The sequence below is a fragment of the Haliaeetus albicilla genome, chromosome 21, assembly GCF_947461875.1.
Source record: "Haliaeetus albicilla chromosome 21, bHalAlb1.1, whole genome shotgun sequence".
In the NCBI taxonomy this organism is placed as follows: Eukaryota; Metazoa; Chordata; class Aves; order Accipitriformes; family Accipitridae; genus Haliaeetus; species Haliaeetus albicilla.
In genome coordinates, this window is record NC_091503.1 from 13,347,138 (window position 1) to 13,365,222 (window position 18,085).

The 18,085-nt window shown below is 37.2% G+C and overlaps 1 protein-coding gene across 2 annotated transcripts in view; it reads left to right on the top strand.

The window, feature by feature from the left end:
• The window catches only part of GMDS (GDP-mannose 4,6-dehydratase), a 428,015-nt gene that overhangs the window by 76,526 nt on the left and 333,404 nt on the right, over window positions 1-18,085 (top strand). For both annotated transcript variants that reach the window (XM_069808976.1, XM_069808977.1), the window contains one exon: window positions 1,143-1,252. In XM_069808976.1, the coding sequence (XP_069665077.1) occupies window positions 1,143-1,252 (110 nt within the window). The remainder of the gene's footprint in view (window positions 1-1,142; window positions 1,253-18,085) is intronic.

Sequence of the window (18,085 nt, forward strand, 5' to 3'; positions counted from 1 at the left end):
AAATGGGAAGACCATTAAAATGTAGTGAAATAGGAATTTCTTACTTTTCCTGAAGATAGGGCAATATTTATAAATATATATTTAATTAATAATTTAATAATTAAATATAAATAAATTTATTAAGGTCAAAAACATCCAACAAATCTGTATAAATATGGCAAGTAAATGTAAACAGCCAATTTATCAATAGTTATAACAAGATTTTTCTTTTGTTGAATAGATATGTGAATAGCAGTGTGGTGGTTTGATCTTTTTAAAATAAGAGGAAAATGAGACCTGTTTCATCAGAATGAAGTTCACTTTTGGAATAATTTCTTGACAGGTCAGGGTCTGAAACAAAGGACAGGTTGATAAGACATTGCAGTCTGCTCTTTTAATTTTGACAGGAGTTGGTCTCATGCTCTTACCTACTTTTTCACACACAAATTAGAAAGTATCTGTCAGGAAAGGGTAACAACAGCTGTGTGACTGACGTATCTAACCACATTTGAGATTTTGGTGTGTAATATCATGAAGCATGTTTTATTGACAGTTACAATGTTCTCTGAAATTCCAGAGTGTATCTATATTTTTTTAAATGGAAAAATAATAGTAATAAATGCAGTGGGTTGTACTGTAATGTTACCTAAATGTTCATCTTGTACAGGTACTTTAGACATTTTTGTTGTGTTGTGAAATTATATTTGCAATGAGGAACTTAAACATGTGCAACATTTTGGGAAGGAGGAGAATGCTATTTATGTATGCTTAAGTTATTAAAAACATTTGTGAGTGAAAGACTGGAAGCCTAAACTAAAATAACGTGCTTTTTTTGTGGCTGAAATTCTGTGTATGACATTGATCTAGTTTATACAACCTGGGTTAATGAAGTGTAAACTATTAAACAAATGCTATAAATGTTGTTAGGTAAATCAGATTATTGAAAAGAGAATCTGAAACGGTATTCATTACTCCTGCAGGGAATTATATTTTGTGCTTAAAGCAGGGAAAAAATTGAAGCAAAACCTTGTTCAGTTGGTGATCTCTTAACATTTATTGGAAAAAGTTTACTTGGATTTTAAACCTGGAATAGGATTTGGACCAAGAATGCCATATTGTTCTGGGACTAAAGTGTATTAACTCTGTGTTCTTAAACTCTGAAGACATGAAGCTGCACTATGGTGATCTCACGGACAGCACCTGCCTGGTGAAGATCATTAATGAAGTCAAACCCACTGAGATATACAACCTGGGAGCTCAGAGCCATGTCAAGGTGAGTAGCTTCTAGCACTGAGAATTGTGACTGTGCATTGGTGGTGGTATACTGCTTTGATTCATTTCGGCTGCAGCATTTATAGCTGTTCTAACAACTGCTAACTTTGACAGGTAAACACTGCCTTCAGTCAAGATAGTTGTGTTGTGGTGCTGAATTGCTGCATGAGTCTTGCTACTGAATATGTATGAAGATGTCAGATTAAGTGAGGTTAAGTTGTCATTATCAACAAAATCCACAGGTTTAAAAATCTGATTTTTCTACCATGTGAAACAACTTTTGCTGTAGAGTTTGCTGCTGATCAGTCCTAGTGAAGTTATGCAGCGCTGTTAGGCCAAACAGTGCTTAGAACCACATTATTCTGTTTGCATTAAAATCAATATGTGTATCTGAGTGCATCACTTCTAGAAAGGCTTCGCCTATACCAGTTTTCATGCAGGTGGTATTCTTTGAAAGATTGACCTACAAATAGAGAAAACAGCTTTGCTACTACTTGCACTATTATAGCATTTCTGGGGTTTTGGTTGGAAAAATCAAATTACAGAAACTGAAACAAAAAGGACTTGTTGAAGATGAGTAACTTGACCCTGGCAAGTAGTGCTGTGTCGCAAGGAAAGGGGTGAATGTCTTCACCAGAGACCCGAACAGCTCTTACCATTAAACTTTGGCTATGTAAACTTAACTGGTTTTGCCTGTGTGCATCATGTTTGGGGAAGGAGGGAAAAGAACTTCTGATCTTAGCTTGCTTCACGTTCTGGTGACTTTGAACCAGTGACGTCTTCAGTATTTTTTGGTGGTGTTTATGTTGGCTTGTGTTTATGCAGAATGAAGTTTTCTATCACTCTCACTTCCAGTTAGTTTATGTGAGCCATGCTGAAATGAAGGAAAATAAAATAATAGGAAGTTGGTCTGGTTTCCTGTAGGAAACCAATGAAGATGAAATTGGTTCTTGGAATGAACCCACAGTAGTCTGGGAAATACTGTCAGAGAAGACGTTTTTCTGAATCATAAATAGTGAGGACTATGACTCATAAAGTAGGTCACTGAGAGGCTGATCTGATCTTGTACATGGGAGAAAGTGAGAGAAGACTGAAACTTGCTCCTTATTAAAAACAGTAAACTTAACAGAATGATATCATCAGTAGGAACAAATTAACCAGTGTGCATTCCTGTCTGTTTTGGTGAGAAATGGGGATTAGCTCTCAGCACTGTAGCTTCTCCTTTGGATGTTCAGAAAACAGTAGCACATTCACTTCATAGTTACTAAGTAAACAGTTTAGCCTCATTTTCTCTATCCAGTCTTTGTATGTCCTGCTGCATTGGCTGTTGGTGCTTTGGGAATCCAGTGTGCTGACTGTGATTTGTTTTCATTTAATTAGTTTTCATGGGAGTGATTGTTTACAGTATGTTGATTCTAACTAATAATCTATTATTGTGTATAGGTAACATGCAGATGGCTTAATCTAAATTCTGTTATCCCTAACTCTGGACTCATATCCCTCTGTTGAATGTCTTGAAAACCAATTCTCCAAATGCTAGGTTGGCTAAAATGATAGAAATATCTCTTCTTGCACAGTGTTTCAGTTGATGCAAGTTCATATCTATGTGTATGCAACTTTTTTTCTGAAGGACAAGTGATCTCATCAGTATTTGACTGTACTGTAAGATTTTTTTGTTTTGAGTTGTATTGAACTGGTGAAGCTGGCAAATATTTTTCTACAAATTTCTGAAGCAAAAAGGCAGTGTAACCTTAGTAAAAGTTCTCTTGCTTTCAGCACTTGAAACTTGTTGCGCTGAGCAGTTAAACATAGGTCTGAAGAAATGGCTCTGGTTTTATGGCTATTGCTATCCTTGTAGTCACATATTAAACAGCGTAGTCCAATTTGGCTGTAGCGCAGATAGCCCCAAATGTTCAGTTTACTTCTTTAAATTGTCTTGGGTAGTAGAAGGTTATTTTGCCTACTTGCTGTAGGCGTTTGTTGCCAGAAATTTTATAGTGAATGTGTTGTATGAGATACGAAAGTAATGGGTTGACTTTTCAGTGATAGCTGTCCCTTACATATGCAACAGGGATATATTATTGAAGAGTAAAAACTTACTTGTGTGTAACTACATTTAAAAAAGCCAGTAAATGCTCAGGTGTTTTTTTACCTTGCAAGATGCATACGGGTTTTTTTGTTCTTTAGTTTAGGGGATATTGAGGTTCTATTTAGTTTTAAGTCCTTGCAGATATATGGGAACTTGGAGTCACACAGGAATTAATTTTAAGAAGCAAACCCTACCACTGTTAGCTGAAAGGTGAAATGTAAAAATCAAGGGGCTTTTTTAGCATATGACCCCTCACTCGAGTAAGGTTCTCTTCATACTTGTATATTGAATGCAGCTTTATCTCTAGCTCCTCCATTTTTCCTTCTATATTTTTGTGCTGTCCAAAGAGGAGGCACTCAGTCTTGGGAGGCCTTTAGTTCCCTCTTTCCCCATGCTGGCAAAATTAAAGAACTTACTAATTTCTGATTATTTGGGGTGTTTTTATCTGCATCAAACACTGATCCCTAATTGCTGTGAACCAAACATGTTATGAACTACTAACTGATTTCAGTCCCATGTCTGTTAATGTGACTACGTCTGTTTTCATGCTGCATGGAGGGTGAAGTGGCAGCAGGGAAGATGAAAAAAAAATAAATAGCAACAAGGTCTTCAGAGCCCAGGGAGGAAAATTCTAACTTATGTAAAAACCTGTGCCCACCTGTGTGTCTGCATCCTGCAGTTATAGCTTGCATGCTGGGTAGTGGGAAAGTGGGATTGCTGCTGGGAGAGGAAACTTGAAGTATACAAGCAAAAGTTTACATTGTGTAATTTTACAGAATCACGGAATGGTTGAAGGTTGGAAGGGACCTCTGGAGACTGTCTAATCCAACCCCCTTACTCAAAGCAGAGTCAGCAAGAGCAGGTTGCAAAGGACCTTGTCCAGTCAATTTTAAGTAGGATGGAGACTCCAAAAACTCCTTGAGCAACCTGTTCCCTCACCTGTATAGTTCCATCACCCTCGCAGTAAAAAAACAACACCCACCACCGCAAACCTTTTCGTATTATTGGATGGCATTTCCTGTATTCCAGTTGGTGCCCATTGCCTCACCTCCTGTCACTGGATACCAGTGAGAAGAGTCTGTCTCGGTCATCTTTACTCTTCCCACCACCCAGGTATTTTTATACACATCAGTCAGATCCACCTCTGAGCCTTCTTCAGGCTAAACAAATCCAGCTGTCAGCCTCTCCTCCTATGACAGATGTTCCAATCCTTCAGCCCTTTGTGGCCCTTTGCAGATCCATTATATCTGTACTGGGAGCCCAGAATTCACAGTGGCCTGTAGAGGCAAAAGATCACTTCCCTTGACCTTCTGGTGACACTTATCCTAATGCAGCTGAAGATGCTGTTGGCTTTCTTTGCTGGCTCATGGTTAACTTGGTGTCCAGCAGGACCCCCAGGCCCTTTTCTGCCAAGCTCCTTCTCAGCTGGTCACCCCCAGTATGTACTGGTACACGGGGTCACTCCTTTGGAGTTGCAGGACTTTGCACTTCCATTTGTTGAACTTTGTGAAAATCCCTTCTGCCCATTTCTCCAGCCTGTCGAGGTCCCTCTGAAGGACAGTATACCCATCTGGCATTATCAATCACTCCTCCCAATTTGGTATCACCTGCAGACTTGCTGAGAATGCACTCTGTCCCATTGTCAAGGTCATTGTGTTCCCTTAGGGTACACAATTAGTGACTGGACCCCAGCTGGACTTTGTGTCACTGATCACAATGCTAAGCCCAACAGTTCAGCCAGTTTTCAATCCACCTCACCGTCCACTTATCTAGCCTACTCTTCCTTCACTCACCAACCCAGTCATGTCATCGTAGAAGTCTATCAGGTTGGTCAGGCATGATTTCACCTTCGTAAATCTATGTCTGCACCTTTTTGTCCTTTGTACATTTGGAAATGATTTCCCAGATTAGTTGTCCCATCATGTTCCCAGGGATCAAGGTGAAGCTGACCACCCTGTAGTTCTCTGCATCCTCCTGCTTGAAGATAGCAATAACATCTCCTTTCTTCTAGTTGTCAGGAATCTTCCCTAGTTGCCATGACCTTTCCAGAGTGGCTTTGCAATGGCATCAGCTAACTCCTTCAGCACTTGTGGGTGTATCCCACCAGGTCTCATGGTGTGTGTCCAGTTTATATAAATGTTCCCCTGATCATCTGCTACCATGGGTAGCATCTTACCATGGGTAACTTTTCATTGCTCCAAATTTTCTCATGGGTCTCAGGGACCTATGATTTCTTAACATCAGCCTTACTAGTGAAGAGGGTGTGGGATACCTCAGCCTTTTCAGTGTCCTTTGTCACCAGGTTGCCTGCCCTGTTCAGCAGCAGGCCCACATTTTCACTCATTGTCTTTTTGCTGCTGATAGACCTGTAGAAGCTCTTCTTGCTGCCCTTCATGTCCCTCGCCACATTCAAATCCAGATGGGTTTGGTTTTCCTACCTCCATACCTGCCTACTGGAATGGTTTCTTTGTATTCCTCCTGGGTTGTCTGTCCATGCTTCCACCTCTTACTATTTCCTTTTTATGCTTGGATCAGGAGCTCCTTATTCATCATGCAGGTCTCCTGCCACCTTTGCTTCATTTCATACTTGTCAGGATGGACCATTCTTAAGCTTGCAGGAGGAGATCTTTGAAAAGCAGCCAGCTCTTGTGGACTCCTCTTTTCTCCAGGGCTGTATCCCATGGCACTCTACCAAACAGGTCCCTGAACAGGCAAAAGTCTGCTCTCTTGAAGTCCAGGATTGTGATTCTGCTTTTTTGTCTTGCTCACTTCTCTCAGGATCCTGAACTCTACCATCTTATGATCACTGTTGCTACGGCTGCCCTGACCAGTTCTTCCTTGACTGTAAGAATTGGATGTTCATAACGTTTTCCCCTTATGAGCTGTTCAATCATCTATGAGAAGGTCTGTGTAGGAGAGGATGGTGTCGCTCTGAGGCAGTCTCATATGAAGAAGGTACTTCCACTGCGTGTATCCAGTAAGTACTTAGCTGTGAGGAAAGTCAAGGCACAAGCTTCAATAACTTAGCCCAGAACTAAGTCAGGATTGAGAACTGAAGTCTCCTGATTGTTGACTTCTGGGACCCTTTCAGGGCCTGTCTCTGTGTGATTCAATAGCCAGGTTGGGTAATGTGCCTTCCTTACAGAAGAGGTCTCTATTAGGATCCTTATCTGAAAACCCATCGATTTGGTTTGGCTTAGCTTTAACCATCTCAGAAACACGGAAGTAAAATAGCTTATAGTGATTGCTGCCATTGCCTATTTGGTAGATTAGTTATGAAAATAGTTCTTCTGTGCTGGAGATGTGTTTTGGTATTGTAGTCCATGTGTTAAACAGGAGTGTTCCCCTCTAGTTTGTAGGGTGGATTTTTTTAATCACACATAAATACCAATCAGTAATCTTAACAATGCTACTTATGTGCATATTTGCAAACCGTGTACTTACCCAGTTTGGTTCCAATCCTGCAACGCTTCCTCATGGCGGAAGCTGGGTTTTTTTAATTTGATACAATCTTGCTTATATGAAACTGCAGGCTAAATAATTCAAGGAATTAATTGTAAAGCTTTTCTACTGTTGCATTAGTAACAAGGCTTAGAATTGTGTGTTACAGCTTGCATAATAAATTTTTTATGTACTGTACCTCGTGGTTCTTATCATTCAGTATACGTTGTTGTGCTGTTATATTATTGCATAGGTTTTAAACTTATGAATGTCACAGAAGCTCACAGCTTCTGAGAAAATTAATGGATTTTTTTTATGTGTTGTATAAAACAAGCAGTTTGGCTGTTCAGTGTAACAATATCTAGTCTAGTTAATTGTAAAGAATGTTAGCAGCACTGTTGTAGACATGTAGTAAGACTTTTTCATATGCAAAAATAAGCCTAACAGACCTTAATTTTATGGAGTTAGAGAATTTTATAGTTATGCTTTATAGAATATTTTATTGTTTCAAGATGATATCAAATTACTTCTAATTTAGCATGTATGGCAGTTCATTTTATTAGCCAAAAAGTGAGTTTCCAAATCTGATTTGTGCTACAATAGGACTATAAGTATAGAACCTACTGCCCTGGGGTACCTCTGATTAGCGTAGGATCCCTGCACGGGCCTGTGGTACCACGTTCTGTGGCGTGCTTGGGTACATATCCATCTCCTGTCATCTGTTTACTGGTGGTGGCAGCTCGTTACACCAGCCGCATGAACACAACCTCACTAGAAGATTGTTCCGTAAACCAGCAAGTTCGGTATTTGCCCAGTGCTTTACTTGGTGGGGTCTTGGTCCTTAGGCAGGGCAATTAGGGTCTCTGCCATAAATACAACGGAATAAAAATTAGCTGGGCTACCTTCTGTCCTGCAGAATGCTTTACTGCTTTTGCTCGTGCTGGTATCACCTAGGGTATAATCCTGTAAGGTGCTGAACAGTCTTAATGTAGCTGAGCACACCCTTTAGCTGTTGGAGTTGCTCAAATGCTTTCCTGGGTTTTGTGCAGGATGCTGTGTGTCCTTGTGGGATGGAGCGCACCAGAGGGCAGAATAAGCCTCTCAAGTGTTTCTTTGAAATGCTTATACGTGTTGTTCTGCTGTGTGTAGCTTAAACTCTTTAAGTAATCAAATTCCTTTCAAGCAATCAGGTTTTCAGTAGTTTTATACTTGAATTCTTCTGGGCAATTTTTTTAATATAATACTTGTAGTATCTGTTCAAACAGATTTTGTGTGTGGCCTAGAAAGAAAGGTAATTCTAGTAATAACTAGCAACTGGAATTTTGTATGTCTCTTCACTTGGTCTGCTAAATATATATGGCAATTTTACACAATCTTTGTAATTGCAGCTTGTATTGTCAGATGAAATAGATTTAAAACCAAGTGTTACTAAGGAACTTAGTGCAACTATTAATTTTATTAAACAGATTAACTTTAATAGTTAAATATGTGTATTATGGCTGCAAATGTTATGAATACATAAAAAGAACAATGGAATAACGCACTCAGTGGTACTAGTATGTATTAGCAAATACAAGCATTAACAAACCAAGCACTATTTATGTCAATACGAATGAGAAAATGAAGGTATTATGTTTATGGGTATGTTTTAATACCACAGAAGACCTCTTGTGACTTCTGCTGCAGGCTGGTATTGCCTCTGTGCCCTTCCTATTGCATCTCTCTCATTACCATCTCTCTTACCTGCCCCCTCCCTCCCTCAACAAATCCCCTGCTTTTCTCCCTATCCTTGCTCTGAGGTAGGGTATTTTATCCCCCTCTATAGAAAAATATACAAGAGTTCATATGCTTTTTGGATCACAGTGACCTTATTTATAGTTTGTGTGAATAACTTGCTGCGTTTTTGCTTTTTTTAATCTTTCATTTTGTTGGTTTTTCTTATGGATCGTTTCCAGGGTAAATGCTGAAGCACATTACTACCAATATGTTACTTAAGTGTATTGGGAAAGCAACCATGTAAAAAAAAAAAGTAGTATTTGAGTACTTAATCAGGGATGTGAAAAGGACCAGACTGAGCCCTGACACAGGACTTTTCCATATGGCTTGGTAATTAAAGAACAGAATGTACGCTGTCATGGATCTGTAACTGAAGATTATAGATTCCTTTGGAGTTTATTTGCAGCTTCAGTGCGTGTCTCTTGCATGATGTTTTACAAATGCAAGTTAGGGACTGGTTTTTTAGCCGCTGTTCCTGTGTTGTGCAGTTGCATACAAAGCACGCTGAACACTGTGATGAATGAAGTGGTGTTTATCTTTGTGACCCCGATGACGGATAAAGTACCACCTCCTTCGCCTCATGCTTTGTGTGTGGTTTCTGCTTTAAGGCTCCGTAATATGACTTCCTAACTGACTTCTGAATTTTAGGTCTGGTGTAGTGAAGGGGGACGGCTGGCGAATCCCTGCTCGTTCAGTGCCATGGCCCCAGTTAGGTGTGGATAGCTGTTGAAACCCAGCCCTCAGTTAGCTCCGTTGCTACGTAATTAAATTACAAATTTTAAAATAATTGCTTTAAAGCAAACTTTAGAACTGGCCTCTTGTTTGAAGTTATAAATGGAAGAAGGCTGTTAAATTGGATTCCCTTTTTACAGAAGAGTCGTTTATTATATAATTCTATTTTTATTTTCAATAACCCAATCTCTGCTGTAATTGTAGCTATTTTTAAGTGCAAAAGTAATTGCTGAAGTGATTTCTGCATCTGGGCGTGAGTGGGGAGGAGTGATCAAAAACTTCCCTGATAGTTTTCTTCTAACAGCTGCTGCAGGGGAAAAGAAAGCTGGGGGAAAGGGAAGGCAAAACCAGTTGTGGCATTTGCAGCGTTGTATTTCTTGTGTCAAATAGATGGCAGCAGAGCGTTGTACACAATGGAGCAGCTCCATCCTGTAATGGGAATGAGAAGGGAATGACACTTCAAGCTGACTTGTATCAGCTGCAGCCTTGAACAACTTGTTGTTAGGCATTAAATAGGAAAGAAAGCTACTATTGATAATGCAGTCGCATAGAGGATGAAGAAGGGTATGAGATGCTATAAAGTACTGAATTTCTGGAATAGTCCCAGGTGGCAAAACTTAATCTTTTAAGGTATGTCATCCACTCATGCAACATGATTGAAATCAGCTAACATAATATGCATGTCAAAATAAAGAGGCAGAAAGAAAAAGAAAGTATTCACAAGTTGCAACTGAAAGTGATATACAGCTGCCTTGGGGTACTGTAGGAGTTGGCCAGAATGCCTATTTTTTAGTTAAGCGAGTTAGAGAAAGGAAATGTCAGTCCTCAGTCAGGCAAGCATTCTTTGGTAAGGTTTGCTCAAATGTCAGCATTTTTAGAAAAAGAGCTGCAGTCTGTTCTGCTCTGATCCCCAAAATTAGATTTGCTATTAAAATGAGTCAAGCTGCAGATCTGTCTCTAGAAGTGTTTGATTAATAAAAGTAGTACAGTGTTTGACTTAATATTTATTAAGTATAAAATTAATGGCTGCAAAATAGCTGCAGTCACCTAGGCATTAACATATTTTGTTGTATGCTCATCTGCATCTAAAATTTTGTAATAGGACAATCCCAAAATAAAAGGTGGAATTGAAGGCTTTGATGTCAATGATTGCTCAAGCCCTCAGATTTTAAGATACCATAGTAGGATAGAGAAGAATTTGAGAAATTATTATTATAATGTGACTAGAGTAGTCGAGAAATTGTGTCAAGGCTGGAAAAGTCAATATGGGGTGTTATCTTATAGTTACAAAACATTTTATTTCTGTTACAGCTCTGAGTGCAACCATCCTGTCTGAGCATTAGCTTTACCGTTTACATTTCTGATGGACCTCATTATGGTTTTACTTTCTGTAAACAAATGCTTTAAACTCAGTTTCCTGAAAAATTGTTACAATAACTTGGTGATACCTGGCAGGTTTCTATTTTGATAACAACTTGTTTCACATATGATGATTCCTTTTTCTCAAATTTGATATTTTAGTCATCCGTCCACCCCCTTCAGCAGGCTAGTAATAAAACCAAACCACCGTGTAATTTATTTCTTACAGATTTAAAGAAAAACATATCTGATTCACTTTGAAGTATTGTAACTCATGCTAGCTGCTACAGTTTACTGAGATCAGAGAGTAAAGCAGATCTACAGGAATGTAGGTGATTTTCAGTATTGATCATCATATGCTATAGAAAGTGCTAATAGATCTGACTTCTGGAGCTTTTCATTACGGTTAAATTACTGTTCATGCAGCTGGATGAGTGGGTCTGCATGTGTTTTGTTTTTTTCATTTGTATTTAATGTCTTAAAATGAAAGTGACAATTTTAAGAAAAATGTTGATATAATTATATGCAATATCTGTTATTTGAACGCTGGTAAAGCACTGCTATTAAATGAAGGAAATGCATGTGATTTGTTGGATGAGTAATAATATGAAGCTATCTTAATCCATTTTTTCTCTTGCTAAGCCTGAAATTAATTTGTTATATCATGTTTTAAAATTTTAATTGTGCCTCTGAACATGCTTCCATGGAGACGTATTAAATTATTGGAAGAAATAATGTGGTGGTTTTTTATATTTTTAGAAACCATTCACTAAGTTGCTGTTCTAAACACTAGAAATGGAATCTATGAAAAATCTGTGAATATGCAATAATACATGCATTGCATTGATTATTCAGATAAATAAAGTTGGCACAACAAATGCTAACTTTTTAAAATAAGCAGTTCCAAAACTCTCTCTGTAATTCTTCTTGGTGCTAGCTACTACAGACTCCTATTTAAGCCAAACCTCACTGAAATAAATGTTTGTGAGGGGGTTGGTGGGGAGGGAGGGTTGTTGTTGTTTCTTGCCTCTTTTCCATTGAGGTAAGGATATTAGCTTGAATGACATCATTTAATTTTCTCAATTTTGAAATGGTATATTTGCATAACAAAGCAGTATTTCTTTTTTCCTCTAGGATTATTAGGACTGCTGGGGTGTATGTGTGCGTGCATGTTTCTAGTCGTCTTGCTGAGTAACGCTAGATTTGTTCTTTGTTCTGTGTAAGTTTGGCTTTGTGGTTTATGCAGCTTTAAAAATGTATGTGTATCCTCTCGACTTCCTTCATCTGTGGAAGAAATGCTCTGTGCGTCTCAAAACTACTTGGTATGTTTTACAGGCATTGCAAAACAAGTGAAATAAAATATTTTCTGTGGTAAAAACGGTTTTGCTTATTTTCTTAGAGTGTAAACCAGCATAGAGATAACTTAAAGCACACAAAACATTTCTGTCAAAGAACTGTTGCAGTGAGATGTGCACGTTTAAGTGCACAGAACCTATGATTTAGAACGGCTGTGTGATCAGGAGTGACAGAGCACACTTATATCAGCAGGGATTAATTCCACTGTTACAGTAGTCCATGGGCACAAGTTTCTATTTTGCCTTGAACATTTTAGAAATTGAAGATGAAACATAATTTTTTGAGTTCCAGAACTGCAATGAGATTATTTTTTTTTTTTGCTACTTCATGAGTGTCAATAAATTTTGTGGATGTTGGGAATAGACATAGTTGTTCAATTTAGCCGTGTTGAAAAATATATCAGTTAGGAAAAAATATAAGTTGTCATTTTGGGATGTTTAGGATCACTTGATGTTGTGTTCATTTTTCTGTTTATAGCAATGATCTTGAGGGAATCTGTATAGAATATTGCATCTTAACTTGAGTGTCTCCTGTGAATGAGATAACTGTTTACTTTGTAAACAGTGTACATCTGGTATTTATTGATAATCCATCTGAATTAAGAATCAGATTGGTTTAAATAGTGTTGCTGCAGTTTAATCTTATTGTGATGCAGCTGTATTATATTTTAGCAGGCAGAAAACAGTTGTTCAGGAAACTTCTCTGTTCTCTTCAGAGATGATGAAGAGCTGTAACATAGGAACAACTGAGCATTCCCTGCTTGTACAAAACACTTGGGTCTGGAGAGGGAGAACATCTTTATCAGTGTTTGTGCCCTAACACGCAACTTCTTTTGCAGAGAAGTTAGGTATGTTTTACATAACAGTAAATTGATTGTAAAAGCTTTTTTAAAAAAAATTCAGTGCTGTCTGCCATTGCATGAAGAACTCCTCAACTTCTATTAGTTTTTATCGCTCTGACTTTTTTTGAAGTGGAGCTGTATTAAGTATCTTTGCAAATAGATTTGGACTCCAAAAGTGTAGTTAGAGCAACAAGAGGAGCAGTCTGGTGGTTTATCTTCTTATACAGCTATCCGTACTAGCTTTCCATTACCTTATTTTTTCATTAAGTACTTACTGAATATATTGGCCTGCATAATTGCATTGTGAATGTCTGAAATGCATTTTTCCTGTAACTATGTGATGCTGAGAAATAGCATTTTAATTTTAGCCAGACATTCTTGCATAATGTTGCTTCATGGTGATGCAATTTCACTGGCATAGCATCAGAACAAAGAATACAGCATCAAACAAGGATGTAAAAACAAATTAAAGGATGCTAGAAGTCTGAAGCATTGCTTTAAAGATTTTAATATGCTTAATATACTTGAAATTTTTTTAAAGCTTTGTGTGTGTTTGTGTAACAAGCTGTGAGTTCTGTAGAGCTTTTCTAATTTTATATTGGTGTAATATTTTTCCTTTGATTCGTCTCTAAAACTCCACTGTGGCAAAGAACATCCTCCAGAAATGATGTATTTGAATTACAAGGCATATGCAACCTATGTATTTAGCTGGGCAGTAAAATTTAATTGCAAAGCTCTAAAAAAATACTTCTAAAAACATTGCATACATTCAGCACACCTGAGTCTATGGAGCTAGTAAAAGATTTAGTTTACTAAAGCCACATTATCTATAATGCCAATTACACTGAAAAAAAATAGACTAAAAATTGCATTGAGTAGAGGATAATGTGAGATGCTAATTATTTATGATACTGATCTATTCTATACTGTAATCTCTTCCATGTATAAACTTTAATTATAGTAGCAGTCCTTGCAAGTTTTTTTCTGAAATAAAATAGTATATAATTCTTCCTGCAGATTTTGAAAGGTACAACTTAATTGAAACAATATGGTATGTAAATAGCTGATAAATGAGAATTCTTTTCAAACCTACTACACAAGAAATTCTGTAAAACCTTTCAGATTTTCTTCATGTACTAGATTTTCCTGTAGCTGATTGCAATAATTTTAATGAAAGAAAATGGGACTGATTGACCTGTCGTGAGGTCTGATCTGAAGGCCACTCAAGTCACTGGAAGGGATTCGCCAGAGTGCTTGGGAGTATTTCATGCTTGCAGGGTTTTGTTACTGTTCTGTGTCTAGTACTTCGACTTTGTTCAGATCTCAGTATTTCTAGGTGGTGTGCATTTTTTGTCTTGTCACATTTAGATGTAGCAGTATCATTACTGAATGTTGCAAATTCCAGTGTGTAATTGCATTTTATAGTGTTACTATATTTGTTGCTGTGTTATTTTTATTAAGTAGCTTACAGAGATGACAAATAAGTGTTAGAAAGTTGGACTGCAAAAGCTGGATGCTAGTTAAGATTTAAAAGAATGCCATACAAGTTGGTTGAAGACCAAAACTTTGGGTAGTTTTTTGAGAATCACGTACTGTTAACCTTGTTTAAATTGTGTAAGTAGTTTATTACTTGTAATTCATTGCCTTACATTTGTGGTTAAGGTACTGAACTAGAATTCCTCTATAAATATTAGTGTAGGGTATTCTTTATTTATACTAAATAAATCAAAGCAAATGACTTGAACTTTCTCTCCAATGCTTCAACTTAAAATAAATAATTCGAAATCTGATGATTAGCATCAAGTCATATTGAAATCAAAATTTCACAATAATGACATGCAACTGATCAATAGAACTAATTTATGATAGTGTCAGTGTAGATTTAGTGATCTAAGAACAGTAATATTGTTGCAATTTAATGGTTGAAAAAAACATGTAACACTATCTAGCATGAAAACCTGTCCTCATTCACAGGGCAATTTTTCCATTGATTCTGTGGTTTCCTTAATAAAGCTGAAATATTTTTAATCCAAGAATATTTTGCTTTAAAACAAAACAAAAGCGTAGGGGGGAGGGGGAAGCAAAAGAAATTTTAATATAGTGAGACCCATGGATAAAACAGAATTGTCTGCAATATATTATCCTCTCTGTCAGCAAGTATAGATTAAAGTTGGCTTCGCTTCTGTAAGCAAATGTTAACGTTTTTATAGGAGGGGTATCCTTCTTAATGACATGTTACATATGCATATTTACTGTCAGATGTTAACATGTTCACAAACTGCACTGTTAACAAAGCGAAACATGTGGCTTTCTAATGCCATGGAGTGTAAATAATTTGAAGATTTAAAGGTCACAAGAACAATATATTGAAAACATAATTACGTTTCACGGCAAGGAAGCAATTGAACCTTAATTAAATGAAGCTTAAATTTTAATTTATGGTTGGACTTTTTTTTAAGTAGGCAGGCACTTTTGGTTTTATGTGGGGTGTGGAAGGATGAACATTTTGTCTTTAATATTTGAAGAGGAACTTTTTCCATAGTGTAATTAAATGTTGTTATGAATAAAAACTTCGCAAATAATTTTTAAACTTTTTGAAGTGGCTTTCATTCACTATGCCTATGAGTTTGAAAAGAACATCCCAAAGTGCACGCGGGTGTGTGGAAACCTGGCTGTCACTAGACCTTTGCTTAGGTGCCATTCGGTTCATTTGTGTGTTAATCTCTACGTGCTGTATCGAATATGTTACAAGACCTCCAGCACAGAGGCTACTTCTTCATGCATCTTCTAAACCCGAAGTGGGCTCTGCTGTGGTTATAACATCTCTTCTGGAGAGCAGTATCGTGCTGTAATGTTGGAACATAATTTAAATGAAGCAGTTGAGTGGAAATATAACTTTGATTCACTTCCACTAATACACTGTTAGACACCTTACTTCAGACTAGGCTTTCTAATGTGTTTTTTCTTGGCTTTAATTGGACTGGTGTTTGCACAGCATTGGTGGTGGTTTTTGTAGATTCTTGATATTCATGAATTAGTGCTATTTTTTTTGCTCTCTTTAGCTTTCAGCCTACGTAAAGCAATCTGTACAACCTAATTGGATTTCCGTAAAATCTGAAGCTATATACTTGCTAAATTAAATCTGCTCATTTAAGGTATCGTTTTTGTCAGTGTATTATAAAATTGTAGTTAAAAATGTTTGCTACAAATGCAGGTGGATGCACTTTAAAAACTTAAGCACAGATGTGATTATTTGTAAACATAACCTATAAATAGGGGGAAACTTAAGTATCTAGGGGGTTTTTTTCCTGACAGTCTATCGTGGCCTGTCCACACTTTGTTTCCTTTATTGAACTTGTTATTAGTACATGTATTGGTGTATTCGCCCATTCTGTCACATAACATTTAGAACTGGTTTTAAAAACCTTTGCTTTAGAAATTATGATTGAAAATGAGAGGGCAATAGGGAAATAGTTATTTTTGTCAATGACTGTGATTTAAAGGATCTTCGTAAAATGGTAGTTCTGCCGCAGGGTTCTAATTATTGTGTTTCTCTTAATATAGAAACATATTGTAATTATTTCTCAAATGCTGTATTTAAAGTGAGAAATTGTTTGCCTGACAGGCAATGAAATCTGGAGGCTATACTATCTGCACTGTTGTTTCTGACTATTAATCAGGTTTATTTTGTCTCCTAACCTTTATGTTCTTTCTTTTCCCTCATTTGTTTCTTTATAGCACTGTGTGGGAAACAGTTATACAAAAGATGCATGAAATTATTAAGAGATAGGATGGCAGAAGAGAATGCTCTGTTAACTACTTATTAAATTGTTTTTATTAGATACCACATTTTATGCATGTTGAACTGCATTGTTATAACACTTAGTTGCATTGTGTGGCACAGATTAATTACTCAGAATGCCATCAGAACTATTTTCCTTATATTAATAATGCTAAAGATTTCAACTATTTGTCACGTCATCTGCTAAATGTATGATAATAGTACAAGTGTAGTAGATTGGGTGTTTCATTACTTATTAAAACTTATCAAGTTTAAGTACAAAAGCCAGACTGAATAAATTAGTCTGCTTCATCTTTTTTCTCCTTTTCTGTCACTTTTTGGTTTAAGTTTTTTCTTTTTTTTCTTTTTTTTTTCTTTTTGATGGGTGGTAAGCATGGGGAAAGTAAGCATGGTAAGCATGGTGAGTATGTGAAAATCTTACACTTTGGAACTGATTTAAAAGGCTTTGACTAGAACCATCTGTTCCCACCTCCTAATCTTCAAGTTGCTCTTGAAAAATAGGCCAAACCTTATCCCAGGGGGGCTAGTGGATACAACTATCTACAACAATAATAAGACATAAAAATACAAAATATACAGATGCTGGAAGCTCAGTGATCTGTAGCAGCCTACTCTTGCTTCCGGATAGTTTTGCACATCTGACTTCCTTAGTGGGAAGGGGAATATAGGATATACATATGAGAGAAGCCACCTATTTGCCTGTTAAACAGTATGACACTAGTACGATAACATTTGGAAAAGATCATCATCATCTGCCACATGCACGTGTTTCCACTTTAACAGAGAAAATGATATTCCACACACTCCCTCCTCTCAGACCAAGTTAGAAAAATGTTCCATTATGTCACATTTACGACTAAAAGTGGGTGCCTGAACATCACCTTTTTAAAAATAAATAAATAAATGCCCTGCAAGCATCAAAACAAGGCTCAGTGTAGGGATGATGCTTTCTGCGTGGTGGTTTCATGCACAAAACCCCCGTCAACATCCTGCTACACCTTTTCCTTGATATGGCTGCTCACTAAATAATTCTGTTGTCAACAAGGTGATTTTAAAGGTAAATGGAGACTCCTCAGGGCTAACGGCCTTGTGTCAGTCTTCTTGAATCCAAAGCACTATTTTAACTGCTATGTATATGTAGGATCCTCCGCAGCTTAGATTTCTGTCTTTGCGATTTGGCATCCCTCTGAATTAGTTGTAGGGGCCAGTGAGATAATACAGGCAGAAATACTAGCCCATGTGCAAAAAAAACCCCAAAAAACCCAACCAAAAAAAAAGCCTCAAAACCAAAATAACCCCAAAACCTACCAAACAAAACAGGCAAATGTAAACAGCACCATCCTGCAGCTTTATCTGTCTAGCCAAAATCAGCTTCCAAATAGACTGTTGGTGGAAGTAGTATAGTTAAAAGATGATAGAGGATGGAAAATACTTTTTC